General features: G+C 49.0%; 1 protein-coding gene across 2 annotated transcripts in view; it reads left to right on the top strand.

The window, feature by feature from the left end:
• The first annotated feature begins 5,798 nt into the window (after positions 1–5,798).
• Positions 5,799–23,272, top strand: part of LOC118236132 (roundabout homolog 2-like) — a 163,439-nt gene continuing 145,965 nt past the window's right edge. The window contains exons 1-2 of one of the 2 annotated variants that reach the window (XM_035434222.1): positions 5,799–5,850; positions 10,287–10,395. In XM_035434222.1, coding sequence (XP_035290113.1) covers positions 10,302–10,395 — 94 coding nt within the window. In that variant the 5' untranslated portion in view covers positions 5,799–5,850; positions 10,287–10,301. Of the gene's footprint in view, positions 5,851–9,529; positions 9,642–10,286; positions 10,396–23,272 lie in introns of those variants that run through there. The other variant, XM_035434219.1, reaches the window with a different exon arrangement.

Below are 23,272 nucleotides of genomic sequence, written 5' to 3' on the forward strand. Positions count from 1 at the left end.
TTTAGTTGACAACGCTTCTCAATGAAAGCATGTCTTTACAAAATTCTATTCCCCCCCAGTCGCCGACAATGAAGCATTCATGTGTAAACGAAGAATATGAGTAGGGTGCGCGGAAATAGCCTATGAATACGATTTATGCGCACGTTAAAATTTACATTACATTCTTTGCAGCGCTACTGTTTCCTTCCCCCCTGCGGTCAAGTGTCTGTGTAAACTAGTAACTGTTAAATAACTGTCAAAATAGGAACGATGTTTTGCGGCGGGTGTTGGTTGATAAAGCGGGGAGGAAGTGAACTCGTTGAGTAGGCAATTCGTGCATTGCGGACGGCTTCACACGTCAGTGCAAAAACTGCTCGTTGGCCAGTTAACCGGAGGATGTAGGCTACGTCTACACCATAATGCGCTAAACTTGGGCTCCAGAGGAAACTGAGTCAGTTTGTTCCACATTCAGATCTGACAGACCAAAGCCAAATAAAGGACTCCAGTGATATCTGTATATGGTCATCGCAGCCTCTCGGGTGACATAACATCATATTTTTAGCCTACAGCATTCCACGTAATGTCGGAGCACTGACGCTTTAGGAGTTCCCCTTCTCCGGGGATTAATATATACAGATTTGTCTGGTTTTCTTTTTTGTGATGTCATACTCACCATTCCTTGTAGTTTCCTTGTCGCCATGTACCACACGTCGAGTGACTAATCATTAATATAGAAACGTTCTACTATTTTCTGCCTCTCTCTCGCTTGTCACTCCCATTTAAATCCAATCATTCCACTAGTCTATTTGCGAATGTGAACGATACTTTATGGTAGTGAATAGCCTACATAACACTGTGCCCCACATGCCGTGCAAGAGGCGTTGGTTCAGCACGTTTTAATTTTTCTTGCCATGTTTCAATAAAGGCGTTTTACACTCTACCATCAAGAGTACCTTGGGTCCCTACCTGTTTACCACTTGTATTTTTTCATAATTTTGACCAACAAACTAAGCTCTTTTTGATGCTAAAAACGTTTATATTTGTATGCACGTGCCTACTTTCGGAGGGAATATGGGACCCAAACGAATTTGCTACATAGGCCTACATAATTCATGTTTTAAAGAGAAGGCCTGCGTGTACCCATCCCACACCCAATCCCTGCTGTTCGCTTTATGCAAACCCACTCAGTGAAGAATAAACAAGAAAATCCATGCGTTGCCTGATGCCTGTTATTTTTGCCTCCTCAAACGTTCTTCAACCCGCCCCCCCCCTCCCCCTTCAATTAACTCCGCACAAATTTTACTTGTTAAGTAAGCCTTCCCACCAGCTTTTTAAAATTCTCACGGCTAAAACGGAAACTTACCCCGTTTGTTTTAACCTATTAATACGCCCCACTTGGTCAACCTCGGTAACTCCAGTTATACACCATTTACGCGCGTGCGCACCTTCCCTGTTTCATGTTGTTCCTGCGTTTTCCGTTAGGGAGCCACTCTCCCACTTTCTGCTCGGTGACACGTTTCGAAGGTGAGCTCACGTTCACCATTTTCGAACGAATGGCCTCGGGAACGTGGCCTGGCTTGTGCGGCTCGAGGAAAAGTGTGCGTCGACATTGTTGACGGCCTTCCTGTCAAAAAAGCAATCTCCCGGTAAATTGTTTTCTGTTGCAAAGCGCCAAAGAAATGGCATGACAAAACAGAATATTTTGAAGGTATCAAACTCAGACCGGACCGTTCGAGGTGCCTTTGTCCTTAAATGTCAACGTGTTGTTTTCCTCCCTCGGAATTCGAGTGGCGTGTTTAGCCATTAAATGAAACGACCATGACATACCGGCGCTGTTCCTCCGCGCAGCTTCAAGGAGAGCGCGCGCGCGGTGTCCTGCGGCGCGCGCGCGCCCGATGTTAATTAGGCTGATGGAATCCGCGCCAGGATCCCCCTGCACGGCCCTTACAATGCCCGGGCATAAAGTGAGGCGTTTGCAATGCTAATGCGGGCCCGTTCGTCACCATGTGACAGGTACACATTTTTCACTGGCTGTGTAAATGTACTGATAATGCACAGTTACAGGGGGAGAGAAGGAGAAAAAACACTCCCGGCCTCGCCTTTGTCCGCTGGAATGTAATTTGCTGGTCTGTATGAGTACAAACACAGCTGTGAACGCAGATACTGCGGGTCCAGTCGATTCTGAAACGGCACGGACGACATGGATGTATGAGAGAATTGTTATTTTATGAATTTAAATATTTGTGGGCAGCTTTTTGATTGACGTTTTTGATTCACTGCGTGTATGTAATCTTGATGGGAAAACACTGCATTCCAGGTAATTACGGAATGACTGAACGCACGGAGAACTAACAGCCATGACAAGTGCAGTAAGTCCCTCATTGATTATAATCCGGTAAATCCATCCGAGCTTCAATCATCTGGCCCAGGAAACATTCGTTTTAATGTAGTGTGATTTGATTAGAGATCTCCTGTGCCGCAGGGCTAGCCAAATGGGAACGGCACGGATAAAAGCAGCATTGTAGTGATTCACTTGTTTTTTTTCTGCAGGGTGATTCTAGAAGCCAGTGCTGTTGGGTGGCTCATACTGTTAAAGCACTGTGCTTAGTGCACGGATGGGGCCCCACAGTCTGGTACTGAATCCCAGACCATACCAGCGCCGACAGTGACCTGCAGCCCAACCATTAGTTTACAGATAGGCTGGAATTACAGCATGTCAGTGCTCACTAATGACTGGGCGGCAATGTACAATGATGGATAGGGAGGGTGTGCAACCCAAAGGCCACAGCTGGGTGCACGTAGGGCACTGCTGTTGTACTACGTTAACCTGAATTGCTTCAGTTAAAAAAAAAAAAAAATGGTAATGGTATTTGCTGACGCTTACAGTTACATTATTAAATGGCAGTAATGTAATGACCCCTGCTGACCCCTGGGCCGGGGTAGACCCTCCCCCCTCACCCCCCCACCCCGGCCCAGCATTGCCTTCTCCAGCATGGGAGGAGAATTCCTGCCTGTCTGCTGTCCTGAATTGACGGTGGAGGTTGCAGTGCCGAGCGATGACAGATATGTGCGATTGGGAGAGGGGAAAAAAAACCATAGAAACCTAACGTGCGACAGATATACTGGCCCCCTAGCATGCACAAACCTTTGTTCCCGAATGGTCTGGTCACTCTATGGTAAGGGTCTGCAACTCTGATCCAGGAGGGTCACTGTTCACCGACACTCAGCAGGTAAGCGATGAGCTAACGCAGGTGATTGCACAGGTGACTCGCCTCATTTCGGTCGTTGGTGTTCAGGTGAAAAGGGAAAAACCAGCAGCAGTACCTTGAGGCTCCCAGGGACCATAGAGTTTGGGACCCCTTCTTCACGATCGGAGACGTTTCCTGGGGGCTGAAGACCAGGTTGTCCTCAGATTGTCCTCTCTCTCTCTCTGTCTCTCTCTCTTTCTCTGTTTTCCTGGCTGCATCTTCGAAAATTGAATTGCCGATGTACTCTGCGTCCGCAATCGAATTAGCATCGGATTCGCCGTAACTCGATAAACAAGCGCAGGCAAGTATTTGCGAAGGGCGCTTCACCCAGCCGGACTCTGGCCACTTATGGGATAAGCTGACATAATCAACATTTTCACCGTCCGTTTTTTTTTTTTTGCCAGTAAATATGCAATATGACTGATGTCCTGGTGCGCATTAAACTGGGGAAATATTAGCTCATGCTAACTAGCGTCCGCGAGCATGTTCAGACCTCAGTCTGCCCACCACAAACCTTCCCTAGCATTAGCTAACAGGCTGAAACGGCCGCTGAGAGAGGAGGACTGCGAGAGCACCAGTACGCTGACAGTCATTTGGCTGTTCAAAAATTCACTTTAATGAATATAAATATTTTTTACCCGATTCATTGTCAACAGCAAATGGAATAGGGCTCTCAGTTTGAAATAGCTCGACGGTGACTGTTGTGAGATCTTCAGGTGTGTTCAGAAACACCAGAATGTTCTGTGAATTCATTGGAAAAATAGAAACCGAGGACTGAACTGAACGTAGAATGAAACTAACATCGGCCTTTGTACTCTGGCCAATTAAATGCTTGATCTCACTGCAATGCGTTATCCCGCCACCAGCCCAGCAGAACCAATGCTCCCAGCCCCCAACAACGCACTCGCGAGACTTGCAATCTCTCCAGGAGTGCTGCCCAAATTTTGCAAACCGTTCACCCAGTGCACCTCCTACTCCAGAGATGGAAAAAATAGGAAATGAAAAATAAGGTTCTGCCACAGGAGTAAGCGTGTGGTTCACCACAAAGGCTGACCTTGCTGAAGGCTGACCTTTTCTGGACACGGTGTGCTGCTCAGGGTCACTGTGTTAACTGTGGTGCGTGGGGAAATAAGGACGGAATCGCACTGTATGACGTAGAGGCTTATGATCGGAGGGATTTTAGCCAACCCCTTTTCGTTTGTGACCTTGGCCTTTGAGGTCACGTGACCTCCAGGACACACCCTCCCCACACCTGGCTGAACAGCAGTTAAAGTATTTAGCTCTTTAGGGGTGCGTCCCAATATTCAAAAAAATGTATCCTCCTTTACTGAACTACCACCTTGTCTTCTCGTCTCCTTAGAACCCCAAAAACTGATTTTGGTGTCCTCCCTCCCTCCAGTGTCCCAATATTTGGTAAACAAAAATAATTAAATAGACATTTCTAAGATGTTTCTAAGTCTGCAGCAATCTTCAAGCATATTTTTCAGTTGTCGCTATGGTTAAAGTATTTTAAATTATTTTATTTGCTTCAGGTCTCTTCCTGGCTCCCACACACACACCACCCCCTGAGAACAGGAGGAGGAGGAGGAGGAGGAGGAGGAGGCAGGAACACTTTTATCATGAAATATTACGGGCCAGCTGACGGGCCAGCCACCACTTATTTAATTAAAGCACCGCTGGTGTTGCTGAGCCAGGAGAGAGAGAGAGGGACAGAGAGAAGAGGAGAGAGAGATGGAGAGAGGGAGGGAGAGAGAGAGAGGGACAGAGAGAAGAGGAGAGAGAGATGGAGAGAAAGAAGGGGAGAGTGGTAGGTAGGGAGTGAGAGAGAGAGAAGGGGAGAGAGAACGGTGGAGAGAGAGAGACAGGATCTGGTAGGAAGGACAGAAACCCTCACTGCTATAGCCTGAGCGAGCGAGCGAGCAAGAGAGAGAGAGAGAGCGATGCAATCAGATTAATTAAGGCTCCAGGTGAGACCCCCATATGTGTGTGTGTGTGTGTGTGTGTGTGAGAGAGAGAGATGTGTGTGTGTGTGTGTGAGTGTGAGAGATGAGTATTTGTGTGTGTGTGTTTGTGTGTGTCAGATTAACCGGAACTTGACCCATCTGCTATCCAGGGAGTATCTCACACACCGACCCCCCCCCCCCCCGTTTCTCTCCATTCTCACACCTTCCCATCTTTTTTTGCCCCCCCCCCACCCTCCACTCTCTCACAGCCTTTCTATCTCACGCACATCTCTCTTCTGCCCTCCCTCTTCCCTCTCTCTCTCTCTCTCTCTGGCTTTGCGGATTCGCGGATGGGCTGTCCTTGGGGGGGGGGGGTGGGGGGGGTGGGGTGGGGGGGCGGACGGACGCTGTGCCAGCCGTGTGCGTGCGAGTGCAGAAACTCTCAAGACAGTAAAGGGAGAACTGTGTTTTCTTCCTCTCTCTCTCTCCCTCTCTCTCCCTCCATCCCTGCATTTTTCTCACCCCCCCACCCCCCTCTCTCTCTCTCTCTCTCTCTCTCTCTCTCTCTCTCTCTCTCTCTCTCTCTCTCTCTCTCTCTCTCTGTCTCTGTCTCTCGCTCTCTGGACTCTGGGACGTAGGACAGTGAAAGGACCGGTGATTTTTGGGGGCCACACGTGGAGGTAAGGAAGCTGGGGATCGTGTGAATTTGGGGGTGTTCGTGGTGGTCGCTGTATTCCGGCGGGGGGGGGGGGGGGGGGGTCTTGTGACGGTGTGGCAGGTTTGGACAGGGCTGCTTCTGGGGACGTACTGTACTGCCGCTCAGAGAGAGGCTGCTAAACCCACAGGTTTTGGGAGACCAGAGAGAGCGGTCCCCAGCACGCACGGGACCCCGCCGGGTCCCCGGGGTAGACCTGCCGGCTCCGAGCTTCCGCCAGCGGCGTTCCCGTGAACGACGAGCAGAGCCGTCCGTCTCCGGAGCTGGGCTGCCCCCCCCCCCCCCCCCCCCCCGCGCGCCCCCATTAACGCGCTGGCCGCGTCTCCCTCCGCCGGAGTCTTTAAAAATCCTTATTTATCGAGCTCATCGAGCGCTCATAGAGCCGCTCCGCTCTCTCCTGCTGACCGCCATTTCACAGGAGTTCGGCTTGACCGCCGTTTTTGGGGGCTTAGAGCAGAATCGTTCCCAGATCGGCTGAGCTGGGCTTTGCCCTCGCTTTTGGAATCTATCCGGGACACATACGTTCCCATCGTGAAGTGCTGTGCGGAAACCTGTTTATAAACAGCGCTGCTCATTGGTTGATTGGTTGATTGATTGATTGATTGATTGATTGAGTGAGTGATGCAGTGAGATTGCTGCTGTTCCATCTCTTTTGGCAGAGAGGGGTACTAATGCACCTGACTCAGAGCTGACTCCTCACAATCCATTCTGTCTCACAGGTGAGGTGGGGGCAGGTGTTCAGAAGGTGAGGTGGGGGCAGGTGTTCAGCAGGTGAGGTGGGGGCAGGTGTTCAGCAGGAGAGGTGGGGGCTGTTCGCTTGTGTGTGAGGTTGCCCAGGGGTCAAATACATATTTGAGACACTCTAGGAGCCCATGAAATCTACTTATAATTTCTTATGACTTTTTTCCATTTTCTTTGTATTTGTTCTATTTTTATATACGCAGTATATATGTTGTATTTATGCATACACTGTTAGAGTGAGTGAGCAGCAAGCATTTTATTAATTTCATATGGGAATTAAAATCTTGAATTCTTAAAAGCACTCTAGCGAACGCCATGGGAATTTTCAAGAAAAGACACGTTCACCGACCAAAATGCACAATCATATGAAGTATTTGGTTCTGAATACTGATGACAATAAAGGCTTATTTGAAGATTGCCAGCAATCTGTAGGAATATATTTTTTTATGCCTAGAAGGTTAAACTACTTCACAATCTAAAATGACCAATCTAAGCATTAAGCAGACATTTTTATACCAATACACCTCAGCGAAGGCGCATTTTACACGGCTAGAAAACGACCGCTACAGCTAAAGGTTGGTACTAACTGTTTATATGCGTATTAATTGCGACTATCAATTGCGACAATTGTGATGGCGTTATCTCTGCCCCTTGTCTAAGAAATTCTGTATGCGGTTTTTGTAAGTCTCTCTGGATAAGAGCGTCTGCTCAATGCGTATATGTAAATGCACGTAGATGGGTAACGCTGCAAATGCATTTAATTTCAAATTCCAAAAATTTAAATGTCAAATAATAATTTGATCCAGCTGTGGTGGTACAGATGTGTCTCCGCTGCTTCTCTCCCTACTTAGAGACCTGACACTGCCGAACGGCGCAGGTTACCCCGGTAACGGTGTAAGGGCGACGATAAAGATGACAGTTTGAAGAACTTCAGCCGCGTGCTCAAGGACTCCTTTGCGGTCAATACAGAGACCCCTGCCTGACTGGTTGCGGCTTTTAAATAAGGCTGTTTTCTGAGGATATCTGTGTGTGATGTTTACCACTGTTCTGCCTCAGTGCCGTCTCCAAATCACCGGCGTACAGTTTTATGTTGAGGCGCTAAAATGCGCTGATAATAACAGTATTTTATCTGACTTATTTTAAGCAGCCACCTGTGTTCTCCGGTTATCGTTGCGGGGTCTTTTTGTGCGTCACTCCTCCTAATAGTTGCGCAGTGCATTACGAACGTAAAAGGATTTCGATTGACTCGACGTCGTTTTAACGGCAAATGAACCAAGGGGCCAATAACGGACGGGCAGCGGGGCGCCTATAACGACCACTTAACCCTCGGACAGACAGTATGTCTCTGCATGTGATTGCGGAGAGAGAGAGAGAGAGGAAAGGGGGGGGGGGGGGGGGGGGGCTACGAAAGAGAGAGAGAGCAATGCGACAGTCACAGGTCACCCAGAGGAAAGGAGCGATTTATGATAGATGATGCACTCATGGAAACGCTGATCCTATTATGCGGCAAGCAAGCAATCAGAAACTTTATGGCCACTTGATTGTGCCGCGCGGATCCGAGCGAAGCCGCGCCTGTAACTGCACCCAGGCTTTGTGACAGCTGTGCAGCGCAACCGTGCAGCATTTTGAAAAATCTTTGAATGACTGTATTATTCAGCCATGCTAATTTATTCAGTCGCCGTGTGTGTCACTTAACTGGCACATTGTTTGTGTAATCGACAACTGTTACTCGCGCAGGATTTTTAATAAAGCAGCTAATCCATACAAATTCATATTAGCCTACAGTGTAACCGCGACAAAGGCACTCCGCCGTGCCGAAATCGTGGCTCTATTCACTTGGAATGAACTGCAGTTGAAGGGCAAGTTTGTGTGAGTGAGCTTTTCCTCACTCGATAAGTTAACCAGCTGGTCTGCGCTTCATTAACACTTAGTGCTCTCTCTCTCTCCCTCTCCCTCTCTCGAATTTGCATGAAGTCATTTAAAATATTTTGTAAACATACCCACATCTGGCTGTCTATCACCATCTACCACTGTTCACTGCTTCCCATCTGCTCTCTAAACACACCCGACGTGTTTGTGTGAGAGCGAGAGGGAGAGAGAGACAGAGAGTATGTGTGTGTGTTTGTGCGTGTGAAAGAGAGCATGTCCGTTGGCTGCTTTTAATGTAAATATTGAACATGTAATGAGAAAAAATTTTTTCACAGGCATTTATCTATGCAGGGGATTCACAACCAGGAACATGGAAAGATTGCACAGTCAGATAAGGGGGTAGAATGCAGGGGCAGATAGGTGGGTGGGGTATTAGAACACAGGGGCACATAGCTGGGTGGGGTATTAGAATGCAGGGGCAGATAGGTGGGTGGGGTATTAGACGGTTCGGGCAAATAGCTGGGTAGGGTATTAGAATACAGGGGCAGAGAGCTGGGTGGGGTAATAGAATACAGGAGCAGATAACTGGGTGGGGTATTAGAGTGTAGAGGCAGATAACTGAGCGGGGTATTAATGTGCAGAGGCAGATAGCTGGGTGGGGTATTAGAGTGTTGGGACAGATAGCTGGGTGGGGTATTACAGTGTAGAGGCAGATAGCTGGGTGGGGTATTACAGTGCAGATTGAGAGCTGGGTGGGGTATTAGAGTGCAGAGGCAAATAGCTGGGTGGGGTATTACAGTGCAGATGCAGATAGCTGGGTGGGGTATTAGAGTGCAGAGGCAAATAGCTGGGTGGGGTATTAGAATGTAGGGGCTGATAGCTGGAGGGTAGTTTAGTGTTGGCGATGATAGTTTGGTGATGTAAAATATCCTAAATAACTAATCATAGCAACAAACTTTGAAACATTTCTCCAACCTACATTTTTAATCAAATTAAAACAAAGTTGACTTAATTGAAGAGTTAGTTTGTTAAAGTTAATTTGAATAACAGCTGCAAAAGCAACCTGGCGTTTTTTTTAACACGCTAATTGGCAACAAAACTTCATGCGATGAGAGGTGCACAGCGACCTGAACAACGCACGCCATGGTATGGGCTCTTTGGATAAAATACTCGCACAATCTGAAAAATTGTCTTGATCACCCTTTTCTATAATAATGAGATTATTCGTCAGTGGAGACGGATTTCTGAAATGTATCCAGCTTGTACATCAGCGTGATATTTTTCCCAGAAAGCTGGCTGTTGCCAGCGGAAGACTTGAATGGTAAATGAGCGAAATAAATCCAAGGTCGATTTTGTGTTCAACAACCGTTTCGAGTAGGGCAAACGCTGCCAGTTGTAGGCCTACACGTTATCGCAATCAATCTGCACGGGATGTTTCAAAAAGCACGCTTTGCATTATGCAAAAGCAGGAGTCTTGTTCTCAAAGCGCCGCGAAGAAGAACAGCACTGATTTAATTCCCAAACAACACGGCCGCCAACACGCAGCCTACAAACGTCGACTTGGGTTTCGCAGAACTGCGGGACCGTAAAAATGTTATTTTTAACCATTGTGGGCTACATTCATGCTGAAAATGAATATTTAATTAGAATATGCTCAGTTGAAAAACGCGAGTGTTTAAATGTCTGGGGAAGTAGAATTTAAACCGAATGCTTCATTATCGGCAACACCGCAGTCTGAAACTCCGATGTTTTTACCCTGTTTGTTCTGAAGCCGCCCGTCTCTTTATTTAGTCCCTGCAGATTGCGATGGGCGTCGGGCGAAACAGCGCGGGACCCGCCGGTCTCCTCTTCCTCTTCTCCACCCTCCTCTTCACTCGTATGTCGGAGGGCCAGGTGCAAGGTAAGAGTCATTGGGGGAGTCTCTCTACCACCTCCTTTCACCAAAAATCACGGATCCAAGAACAGGCAACATGGTACTCGTTTCTGTGCGAAAGCCGAAACTGATCTCAGGTCAAACGCTGTTATTTCTGGTTCAAACATCCGACGGAACTTTCCTGCCTTTGCTTTGTTTGGCCAGCAGGTGGTGCTGCGGTTGTAATCCGCACCTCTTCGCTGCAGGTTTGAAAGCAGCGGGCGCGTGGGCACAACGGGGCTGCTGTAAGGTTTGTTTGAGTAGGACGTGATGGTTTTAACGGTTTTGTGAAAAGCAGGGCAGTTTTGAGCATTAGGCACCCTGCGTTTCATTGGGAACAATGTGAATGGTGCCGCGTAATGTATTAAATGCTGGAATACACTTTAAAATGGAGTTGATATGACCTCAGCTGGTTATATGCTGGATGCACAAGGCTGTGTAATTTGAGTTTGGAATTAAATGAAAATGATGTTTACATTCACTGCCTCTGCAGTGTGGTGTTTGCTGTCTATTCTCTCTCTCTCTCTCTCTCTCTCACACACACACTCACACACACTCTCACGCTAACTCACACATGCTCACGTACACACACACACATACTCACGCATGCACACACACACACACACAATGCACACATGCACATTCACACACACACACACACACACACACAACACACACACACACAACGCACACATGCACATTCACACACACACACACACACACACTGTCTCTGAACTCTAAGCAGCCCAGAGAAGTTGCGCAGTCCCTCGTGTTACCTGCGTTGTGGGGACACTGTTGTGACTGCAAGGTCGGGGTGTCCTCAGAGTGGGGGGGGGGGGGGGCGCAGGAGAACGGGGCGGGGTAAGGGGAGGGGGGGGGGATGGGGGGGTGCTGACGCTCCACTCTCAGGCAGGGCCCAGATTAATGAGACCCCACCACAGGGCACCCCACTGGAACCAACACCTGGGACAGCTCAGCCACTCACAGATGGAGCCCTCTGGGAGGTGTGTGTGTGTGTGTGCGTGTGTGTGTGTGTGTGTGTTAGTGGAAGTGGGAGTCTGTGTGTGTGTCTGTGTGTGAGTCGGTGTTTGAGAGAGGGAGAGAAAGAGAGAGGGAAAGAGAGGAAGAGAGAGAGAGTGAGGGAGAAAAAGAGAGAGATCGTGAGGGAGACAGTGAGGCAGAGGATGAGGGCCAGTCGCAGTGAGAGAAAAGCGGTCTGAGTAAGTCCCTATTCATCCCCATATTAAATTGGGCTGCTTTAATCTGAAGAGCTTTAATGGGCCCTTGTGCTAAAAGGCTTTGTTTTGTGAGCTGGGGGACTTCAGCACTGTGCTGCTTAATTGGGCTTTAACAGGTGGGTGTCCTCACAGTGCACATCACACACACACACACACACACACACGTGACTCGCAATTATGGGGCCCAGTTTCTGCTGCAGGATCCAAAATGAAGTTGACCGAGTGAACAAGATGTTTCATCCAGTGCTCTTTTCTCTCTGTTCTGAGCGGCTGGGTATTGATTTTTTAACCACTCCAGAGCCGGGGGGGAGGAGGAGACATGGCAGATTCACAGAAGGAACAATTCCGAGTTTTCTATATCGGATCTTTGAGCAGTGCTATAGGTACTGCGTGCGTGGTTGAGTTGAGTATATTGGCTGGTTGCTATTGTCATGCTGAAAAGTGAAATATAATAGTTCTCCTAATAGGTGAGTTTGAACACAAGAGTAGCAGAAGGTGAGCACAAATAATGAACAGTGTACGATGCATTTTTAAAGAAGTTATTCAGTTTCATTGTTTGGTTAAAACAGTCTGGCTAGAATGGAGAAGAGCCTCTAATAGTTGCTGTTGTACCCCATAACCACCAGAGGGCAGCAATGTTCAGCTCTAGTACACGCTGAGCACACTGCCTCTCCCTTTTAAATGAGCTTTTTTATGGAAGACAAATAATATGCATAGAATGTGTTTTATGAATACAATTATCCCAGTGTGTGTTGACTTTGAATGGGGGCTGTCACTTATGAATCCTGCTGACTTTCATCCGGAGAGGCTCCATGTTTGTTTGGCTGCCTTTGAGTTGGAGTAGCATTTATTTCACTGATGCTGGAAGCCAATTTAGACCGTGTGGACTATTTCTGCAAAAAAAGTAATAAATATCTACAGACAACCTAACATTTTGTGAGCACTTGGTCTTTCGTTAATTGCATGTGATTTCTCAGGTCAGCACCCCAAAAACATTTATAAAAATCTGCTCAACACACCAGGTACCCACTAATGAGCCATCCTAAGATGCAAAGGTATGTGTGTGTTGAGTGCAGCTACTGTTGGGGTGGAGTTCACTGTTATTTCTCTGATGCAATTAGACCGGAGTCTGTGGCAGCAAGCAGTGATATTTGTAAGTCATCGCGTGCAGTTATTCTGCCTCTAATTTGTGAGTTTGTAGCCCCCTACCCCCCATATTGGGCCCCAGTGTGTGCACTGATGTGTAGCAGCCCCTTGAAATTGAAAGGGGGAGAGGTACAGAGAGGGAGAGAGCGAGAAATGGAGGGAGGGAGGGAGCGAGCGGGCGCCAGCGTGAAAATGTATCTCAGCACTCAACAGAAGACCGCGAGAGTCTGCCAGTTCCCGACCCCGCCGTAATTCACGAGCGTGGCCGATTGAAAAGTTTGAGCCGTAATTAAATGCGGTGAAACTACCGTTACGCCAGCGCATTAACGGTTCTGCGGAGCCGGAGCCGGAGCCCGTGGCCAGCGCGCCGTCGTCTTATGTGCCTGCGTAAATAACTCCGCGGCCCCGAGTGCTCCACACCGCGGCAGCGTGTTTGTGTCAATCTCTCTGACGCGTTATCGAATGCGTTCGCTGGCACAGAGGCGGGCTGTAAATTAGGCGCGTGTCGGGCACCCATCTGCACGCGCACGTCCTCGTACCGCCGCTGTGGAATTCTCGCGAATTCCAAGCCTCGCGTGTCTCGGTGGAACACGGGTTTGAACGACTTCTAACTCTTCAGATGCCAGTAAAATACGGTGACACTCCTGCAGATCCCTGATAATTTCCAATGAAAGGGACCATGCACTCACCAGGAAGAATTTTATTCTGAATACTGTTTAAAGTTGGTGTACCTTTACAGAACCAAAGGCCTAACACGTTCCAAGTGAAGCATTTGATGTAACAGTAGCATTTGACCCAGGCTTGTAGGCAGTTTGATAGGTAATGAGCAGGAACGGAGAGAGAAAGCATTGGCTCGCGTTAATTTCTCCTCTACCCGGGCAAACGAGTCTTATGTAGCCTAACTAAGAACAATCTACACAAGCGCTTAGTATCATACTTAATTCCTTAGCCCAGGATTTTTTTTTTGCCTGCACATATGTTAAACCTTTTTACTGTTTATCGGCAAACCCGTTATATCAGCTGATGATTTTAGTTTGAATCCCGGTGAGCACGGCGCACTCTTGTCTGTAATGGCGGCCTCCTCTTTTAAAGACCTGTCGGCAGAGCCGTTATTTTGAGCAGGCTGCCGCGGATAGCGGGTAATTAGGGCTCCCCGCTGGGTCTAATGGTTTCAGGAAGTGTGTTTGTTTTGGCAGCTCCCGCCCAAAACGCTGCTCTGAGACTATTCTGTTCAGGAGAGCCTCACCCCTCCCTCCCTCCCTCCCTCTCTCTCTCTCTGTCTCCCTCTCCCCTTCCCTCCCTCCATCCCTCCTTCCCTCTCTCTCTCTGTCTGTCTCCCTCTCCCTCCCTCTCTCTCTCTCTCTCTCTCTCTCTCTCTCTCTCTCCCCCTCCCTCTCTCTCTCTCCCTCTCTCCCCTCTCTCTCTCCTTCCCTCTCTCTCTCTCTCTCTCTCCCTCCCTCCTCCTTTCTCTGTCTATTTCACTCCTCCCCTTCTGTCTCTCTTTTCACCTCTGTTTATCTCTCTTTCCCTCTTTCTCCCTATTTTTCTCACTCTCCACCTCTCTTTGTCTCCGTCTTGCCCCCTACCCTTCTTCCCCTCTCTCCTCCTTTCTCTCCACCCCTCTCTGTGTGACTCCCTTCCCCTCTCTTTCTCTCCTTCCCTCCCTCCCTCCCTCCTCTCAGTAGGGATGAGTGCAGTGACTCTGAGCGAGGGAGACAGGGGACCGGAGATGTGCAGGTCTCTCTTAACACTGGTGCGTAATTAACCTCCTCCTCCGCAGAGTGGTGGACCTGGGTTTGTGTTGGGGTGGGTTGGGGTGGTGATGGGGGGGTGGGGTGGGGTGGGGTGGTGATGGGGGGGGTTTGTGTTGGGGTGGGTTGGGGTGGTGATGGGGGGGGGCGGCAGACTGGTGTCTTGCAGGCCAAAGCCCCGCCCCTTCGTATATTAGCCCCGCCCCTTCGTATGTTAGCCCCGCCCCTTCAGCTGGTCCCGGCCGGGCTCTGGTTTTCTCTCTCTCTCTCCTGCTTTTGCTTTCTCTTTATCCATTTCTCTCTCTCTCTCTCTGTCCTTCCCTCCCTTTTTTTGCGCACACCCGCATTGGCACAGGCATACACACACACACATGCGCGCACACTTACTCATGCACTCACAGACCCACACACACACAGACACACACACAACCCCAGCTCACCTCCCTCCTCCTCCTCCCCATCCTCCCGCTCCTCACCGTTCCTCCTGCACACCGTTCTCTGAATGGTTCAGTATTTACTGCTTGTGTTCAGCGGCTCGGCTGCGGTGCGCTAGGCTTCATCAAATAAGCTGCTCGCTGTGGCGTGAGAGACTCAGCAGGGTTCGCCCTCGCTGCCCCCCCCCCCCCTCGCCCCCCCCCACCCCCCACCCCTGCTCTCTGTGCAGTAGACGCGTTCCCCGACCCGTTCTGAAGGAGCTGGGGGGCCTGTGGTGCTAGAGCGGGGGGGGGGGGAAGGGAGGCATAAATTCTCGCCCTGCCGTGTATTAGCTGTGCTCGTTCACAGTAAAACCGGGTCCTGAGGAGACAGGCGAGACTATTACCCCCGCCCCCCCGCATGCCCCCCCCCCCCCCCCACAGGGAGCCGCTGGTGAGATAAGCACCTCTCACTGGGCCTGTGGAGGACCATAAAAACGATATGTGACTTCCATCCTTTTCATAAATGGGACCCTTTTATCACCCCAGTAAATATTAGCTTGCCCCCCACCCCCCCGGCCCCCCTCATAGGTTGTTTATTGGAGTCTGGGAACAGCTGCTTATTGGCCCTGCTAAAAAAAAAAAAAACAGCCCCCCTAGGAGGGTATACGCCATTCCATGGGATGCTTGGCTTGATGAAACCCCCCACCCCCCGCCCTCCCCCTCCCCCCAGCCTGGCACTGTTCCCATCACCCAAAATGACAAAATGAACACTCATCTGCTTTCAGACCACAGGAATTGGGCCGGGCGAGGGGGGGGGGGGGGGGTCAGGGGACATGGAGGAGGGGCTGAGCTTCCATTGGGTATAATTACAGCCAATGAGAGCTCAGTGAATCTCATTACAGCCAATGAGAGCACGGTGAATCTCATTACAGCCAATGAGAGCACGGCGAATCTCATTACAGCCAATGAGAGTGCAGTAATTCTCATTACAGCCAATGAGAGTGCAGTAATTCTCATTCTCACAGCACTGTTTCCTCACGGTCCTGTCGTCTTCCCTCTCCCGTTTTTAATAATCATTTTTAATACCCCAAATTGCTACAGATTGTTATGAATATCACCCCAGAGCCTCAATTTACAGAATGACTGCAACAGCCATAATGAATATTATATCAGAGTGGAGGGGATGGGGGGTTAGAAATATATTCTTAAATAAAATATTCAATGTAATAGCCATAAAGCTGTTCTGTGTGTGAGTGTGTGTGCGCGCATGCGTGCGTGTGTGTGTGCGCGCATGCGTGCGTGTGTGTGTGCGCGCATGTGTTTGCGTGCATGCGCGCGTGTGAGTTTACAGAGATTCATGACTCTTATTATTTGTCAGTCTGAAGTCATAAATACATTCAACATATTTATACCAGCAGTCATCCACTTCCCCTCTCAGCTGGAAAAACGGGGAGGATGCTTTTTCGATCGTCATCGCCTGTGCATTGTGTGAGTCATCAGCTAGGTCCTGTTCCTCATCCTGGGTGGGGGTGGGGGGGAGGTGAAGGGGGGCTCTCAGTAGTAGGACACTGAGGTGGCGATAGACTTTGCCAGTCTGTATGGGTTGGGTTGCCATTACAGGGTTGCCAGTTCCAGACTCACCCCTATTAGTGAGTAATTCTACTATTGTAATGCTGCCACGATGAGCTAATTTGCTCTTAACACACAGACATTGTTTGGGTTTCAACCAGAATTTTCCCTTAACTTCAACATTTAAAAAACAGGAATTCATTTCTTTTTCTTCACAAGCACACTTTTGGGGTGTTCAGCGATCCTGGACTAAAATGAACAGTCCGACCATCCCCCCCCTCCCCTCCCCCCCCCGGTGAACAGAAGTTGTGTTGCTCTTGTTTTGGTTTAACTCCTGCTACTCTCTGCTTAGCTGCCTGTTTTACATAGCAACCAAAAAAAAAACCACCCTCCCGCCCACACACTCCGCTCAGCGAGAACTGAAATCAAAAACAGGACGTCTTGTTCCCCCCTCTGTTTTTTTGGTGCTGTCATAGATACCACCGTCATGGCAACATCAGAACGTCCGTCTGACTGAGGGGGAAACGCTGCTTTTTCAGGGCCCGATCGATAACGAGCGAAAAGGCGGAGTTTATGCAAACTAAACTCAGAAACTGAAGCTTAAAAAAAATAAATAAATAAATAAAAAAAACAAAAACAGCTGGGTGGCCACATGGGGTTAATTATCTTTCACGAGTAATTAACTGTGCGTACATATTTATTTATGTATGAGATGCGCGTGTGTGTGTGCGCGTGTGTTTATGTATCGCACACGTGTCCGTGATTATGGTTTGTTATTATTAGTTGTCGTTGTATGAGTTGAGTGACTTGGTGGAATGGTGAGGGGACGGGGTGTGGCAGTGGGGGGGGGGGGGGGTGTAGCCGGACCGCTCAGTCGTACCTGACGCTCCCGCACACCTGTGTGCGTTAGACCTCGTCTGCCGCTCTGAGGCACGGACACCTGTCACCTGACGCCAGGACGGCCGGTTCTGCACCCACACCTCCCCCCCGATCCCAGGGGGATTGTGGGTAAAAGCAGAGTGGTTAATAGGTAAATGAGAAGCAGAGGTACCTACTGGTGCCCCTCCTGGCGCCCCTCCCCCCCCCCCCCCCCTCCCTATCCCAGGGGGATTGTGGGTAAAAGCAGAGTGGTTAATAGGTAAATGAGAAGCAGAGGTACCTGCTGGCGCCCCTCCCCCCCCCCTCCCGATCCCAGGGGGATTGTGGGTAAAAGCGGAGTGGTTAATAGGTAAGTGAGAAGCAGAGGTACCTGCTGGCGCCTGCCAGGCGGGCAGATGGCCTCACCTGGGTAAACAGATTTGCAGAGTCTGGTGCAGCTCGTTTAGGAGGCACCCCAGAGGATTCTGGGAGGGGCGGAGAGACCCGCCGTTTGATCTTTCATGGGGGAGGCTGGGGGGGGGGCAGAGATGGCCCACCTGCTTCAAGCGTCATTTGGGTTTAAGTGGGAATTGGCCGGTCCTATCCCATGCTAATGTACAGCGGTACCTCTGCCATTTACAGTTGGTTTTTTAAACTTTTTTTGAAACTTGTTTCTAAAGTGCTGAAGTGTTTGGCCTCTAAAACGCATTGCTGACCGACAGTCCGGGTTTTCCCCGCAGGGTCATAAAGACTGCTGCCGATGCCAGGGTCAGCATCTTAAAAACAGCTACTGAGCAGTCTGCTAGAACCGCCAGACCTGCGGCTTAACAAAAACAGATGAAAGCTTATGTAAGATGGCTTTGAATTTCTATTTTCATTTTACCATGAACTTTCCAGGGTTTCAAATTTGCATTTATTTATTTATTTATTTATTAATTTGTTTATTTATTTATTTACTGTGGGTCATGGGAGTGGGTGAGGTGGACTGCGTGATGAAAGATTAAATGTACAGCACATAAGACACATTACATTTAAATTCACAACGATCAAATTAAACGCCAAAACCCACTACATCTGCTCCAGTGTTTACAGGGAACTTTTTTTTAAACATAATTTTACATATTTATTTTAATTTAACATATGCTTTTAAAAAAAATGCAAATCCATATTTGGACATATGCCAGGTTGCATTTTAATCAGAGAGCCCTCGGCAGAAGGGTGCGATTCGCTCTCTAAGAGGCTTCTGGGGGCGCCAGGTCTGGGGTCCCTGGGCACGCTCGTACCGACGGCCTGCTGGAACGCAGATATGTAATTGCTTTTTAAAATTTTTTGTTTCTGCTGCGGTTCAGAAGAGCCGAATTCTCGCCTGTTAAAGATTTAAAGCTAATTCCCAGAATTCCCTGAGACAGTCCTGCGAGGGTTTATTTTTTATTTTCATCTTTATTTTTCTTTTTTTCATTCCTGCCAACTCTCTGTGAAACACATCTCTCTCTCTCTCTCTCTCTCTCCCTCTCCCTCTCTCTCTCTCTCTCTCTCTCTCTCTCTCTCTCTCTCTCTCTCTCTCTCTCTCTCTCTCTCTCTCTCTCTCTCTCTCTCTCTCTCTCTCTCTCTCTCTCTCTCTCTCTCTCTCTCTCTCTCTCTCTCTCTCTCTCTCTCTCTCTCTCTCTCTCTCTCTCTCCCTCCCTCCCTCTCTCTCTCCACGCTTCAGAGATCCATCTCAAACAAACTTAACGCGGTTTTACGGCGAATCGATACCAAACAGGAGGGATCAATAGCGCCGGGGCCCGGGCCGGCTTATTTGTGTCAGAAAATTTCTGCTTGAAAATATCCATTCTGCCCTCTGCGGTTTTATAGCGGTTTAATTAGCCGCCGCGGAGCTGTGCTAGCCCGTTTCCCCCCCGCGGACTGATGGAAATATGAGCTGAAGGGTATTAGATGCTGCGTGTTTTTTTGTGTGTGTGTGTGTGGAAAAAAAATAGCGATACTCTGCTCTCAAGGGCAATTTGTGTGGGGGGAATCTGTTCTGCAGTTCCCCCTTCTGGCCTCTAGGGGTGCAAACTAGGGAGAGGGAATTCAAAAGAGAGACAGTATATGCAAATTGTGTCCGATAATTCTACTCGACATTAATCCATTTGTGGATTATGTGCAGGATTAAGCTCAGCTTCGGTCCGCGTTGAGTTTGTTATGCCGAAGGAGAGGGGGGTGGTGGTGCTGGATGTTATAAAATTGTGTGAAAAGTGCAGTTCACACGATGAGCGTGCGCTACAAAGGATGCTGGGAAACGTAGCAGGATGTGTGGAGTTGTCCGTTGGCTGTGTGAGGTCCACAGCGCATTGGGATCCCTCCGGTCTGTCTGGTGTGGGATGAGGTCAGAGGGAAGAATCGGACGTCCTCATTGGTAGATTTGCTCTGTCTGATGTGTTTACTGGTCTGGACTGCAGGACTGAGGCCTGTGTCATGAGCTCTCTGAGATACGAGAGCAAGTGATATGCTCTGGTGTGCGTGCGTGCGTGCGTGCGTGTGTGTGTATATGTATGTGTGCGTGTGTGTCCAAAAAACAACGTGCATTCTGGGATAGTGTTAAAGGTGGCTCTCATCCCAGTTCCCCCCTGAGCTGACGCTGCTCAGGCCTAAACCTCTCACAGTCCTGTTTCTGCACGTGTACCTTCTCTACTCCTCATCACGTCCTCCCAAATTCTGATTATCGAAGTTCAGCGGCAACAGAAACCAGAATGCATTGTGGGAACTGCCGAGGTCCCCGCTACGCTCCTGGCTCCTGAGCGGTTTTGTGCTGTGGAAAAGAGGCTGAAGTGTCTCTTAAGTCTCGTTTCTGAAAGTGTGAATGTATAATGGAGAAAAATAATGTCTGTACAAATACAGTGGGGGGGGAAAAAAAGACCTGGTTCTTCCCATTAGTCCTCTTCATCTACCTGTGAGTATATTTTTATATGATGGAGAATAGAACGTGCTCAGCTGTTCATTTACCCGTGAATTTATTTTTATATAATGGAGAATAAAATGTTCTGAACCCGACCGATTTACTCGTAATTGGGTGCTGAATCCCCGCCCCCCCCCCCCCCCCCGCCCCCAAAATAAAGTAGTGCGGAAAAGCACGTACTCTCCACAAAACGAAAACTGATAATTTATTACATCGATGTACGAAAACAACCTTCTTCAGCGTATTCAAAGACTTCTAAAAAGCATTTTCTGAAACCCTTTTTGCTTTTCGTGTTCCATACATCTAATATAATAAATTATCAGTTTAAATTAAAATCAGAGTTTTCCAGAGAGCGCTGTCAGTGTTTTTCTCCGCTGTTACATTTTTATATCGACACATTTTATGTTTGTATTAATACAAGTGAGCTGAGCGTTTGACATGCTAAATAAATATGTCACTATACGAGTTATAATTGGCCTTATTGATTAGAAACCCCTTGTGAGTGTTCAGTAGAGTGCTACTTGGACTCGGTGTACATAAACGCCATTATAAATGAATATGTGTATAAATACATGTCTGCTTCCCAGTAAAGGCTCTCTTTCCCGCTAAAGAACAGGATGTTCCTGTGTTCCATATAGCGCCATGCTCACCGCTGCTGAACACGCCTGCTGTTTACCTGCTCCCAGCATTCCTCACTGAAGAGGTACGGAGGTGCGTAGGCTAGCAGGTGCGTTGGCTAGCAGGTGCGCAGGCTAACAGGTGTGTTGGCTAGCAGGTGCGTAGGCTAACAGGTCTGCTTCCAAAGGTGGCCTTTCTGATCAGACTGACCAAAGCCAGATTCTGGGGGGTGTGGTTTGGGTATAAACCGACAGTTAGTTGTTCTGAAGAGGTGGGACTGTTGATGGAGATCTAAATTGTAACATCACAATGCTGGCAAAAACCAGTCAGATTGCAGGAAAGCTAACACAAACTAACTTTCCATAGTGGAGTATCCGGTGAGTGTGTAGAATCTATGGTGGGGGACGGAAGCTGTATAGTGGTGTGTGTGTATTGGTGTGTGTGTGTGTGTGTGTGTGTATGCATGTTGTATTGGTGTGTGTGTGTAAGTGCGCATGTCTGTGCATATGTGTGCATGTGAGTGTGTGCATGCGTATGTGCCTGTGTGAGCGTGTGAGTGTGTGTGCATGTGTAAGTGTGTGCTTGTGTAAGTGAGCGTGTGTGAGTGTGTGCATGTGTAAGTGTGTGCTTGTGTAAGTGAGCGTGTGTGAGTGTGCATGTGTAAGTGTGTGCTTGTGTAAGTGAGCGTGTGTGTGTGTGCATGTGTAAGTGTGTGCTTGTGTAAGTGAGCGTGTGCGTGTGTGTGCATGTGTGCTTGTGTGCTTGTGTAAGTGAGCGTGTGTGTGTGCGTGTATCGGTGTGTGTGTGTGTATGCTTGTGTAAGTGAGCGTGTGCGTGTGTGTGTGTGTGCAGGTGTAAGTGTGTGCTTGTGTAAGTGAGCGTGTGTGTGTGTGTGCAGGTGTAAGTGTGTGCTTGTGTCAGTGAGCGTGTGCGTGTATCGGTGTGTGTGTGTGTGTGCTTGTGTAAGTGAGCGTGTGTGTGTGCACTGTACTGTACGCCCCAGACATTCCTCCACATTCAGATGGAAGCCCAGCAGAGCTGTGTGTGTGAAGCAGCCCTCGCATGTGAGTGTGTGAGTGTGTGTGTGTGTGTGTGAAGCAGCCCTGGCTGCGGCCGGCTCCTTTTATTAGAGCGATCAATCCCCGGGCCCCGCCATGAAATGTCAGGCGCTCCCCGCGCCCGTGACCGCCAATCCGGAGAGGCAGAGCGGGTCGCCCCGCGCGGTCCCCCTCCCGTTCCGCGGGACACCCGGCTCTTTCTCAGACCTTTTTGGGGGGGCCGGAGAATCGATGCACCCCCCGGGGGGGGGGGGCGGCTTTAAAGCGTGTGACGCGTGCCGTTTTTTTCACCAAGTCGGCAGAAACGGGTGAAGATGCTGAGGTGTGGCGCTCTGGTCATGAAAAGCGGGGAGAATGAATCTCTTCCCTGCGTGTTCGTCCCCAAACGCTAACTTCGGAATCCTCGCGGGACTGACACCGCCATACCTGCTTACCTCAGCGGCGATTAACCAATGAGAAGTAAAATATAGGACCCCAAAATCATATGTTGTTATAACTATGTGTTACACCTGCCTATCCACCGGTTGCTTTAGTTGCTGAAATGTCTTAATAATGCCACACGAGCACTATTAGCTGAGACAGTTTCACTGGGAGACACAGTTTGAGTGAGGTGAGAGTTGGTAAAGTTTGCTCGCTGCTCCCGCACGACTCTGACATGAGAAATTACACAGTTATGTGGCCCCAAGGTTCTGATTTTCATCTTTGCTTGATAACTCCATGTTCTTTCCTGTCCTGTAGGCTGCTGAGGGCTTGGATAATGGAATATGAGTATCTTTCTCTCTCTTGCTCTCCCTCTCTCTTTCTCGTTCCTTCATTCCCTCTCCTGTTGCGTCTTCCTCTCTCCCTTTCTCTTTGCCCCTCCCTCACTCTCTTCCCTGCCTCCTTCTCTCCTCTCACTCTCTCCCTACCTCCTCCTTCCCTTCTCTCTCTCTCTCTCTCTCTCTCTCTCTCTCCATCCTTCTCGTGCTGTTTGTATAACCCCCTCCATGCACCCCCGTTGTTTGCTCTGGTATCCCTCACTGGTAAAAACGCTCTTGCCGCTTGGTTACCTAATGTGACGCCTGAGTTATCGGTGTTATTATATGGATTTCCCAGACCCCCCCCCCCCACCCCCCCCCGGAGTTCAGCTCTGGAATCTTCGGTGAGTATCGATTGGAGTAAGACTCCATGGCTCTACCCAATCGCCCACAACCGGTCGATTTCCCAACGCCGCACTGGTCTTTGGGTTTTTATAAACTGTACGCGCGTGCATCAGAGACGGTGGGCTGCTGTT

Source organism: Anguilla anguilla, chromosome 9 (assembly GCF_013347855.1).
Source record: "Anguilla anguilla isolate fAngAng1 chromosome 9, fAngAng1.pri, whole genome shotgun sequence".
NCBI classification, from domain to species: Eukaryota; Metazoa; Chordata; class Actinopteri; order Anguilliformes; family Anguillidae; genus Anguilla; species Anguilla anguilla.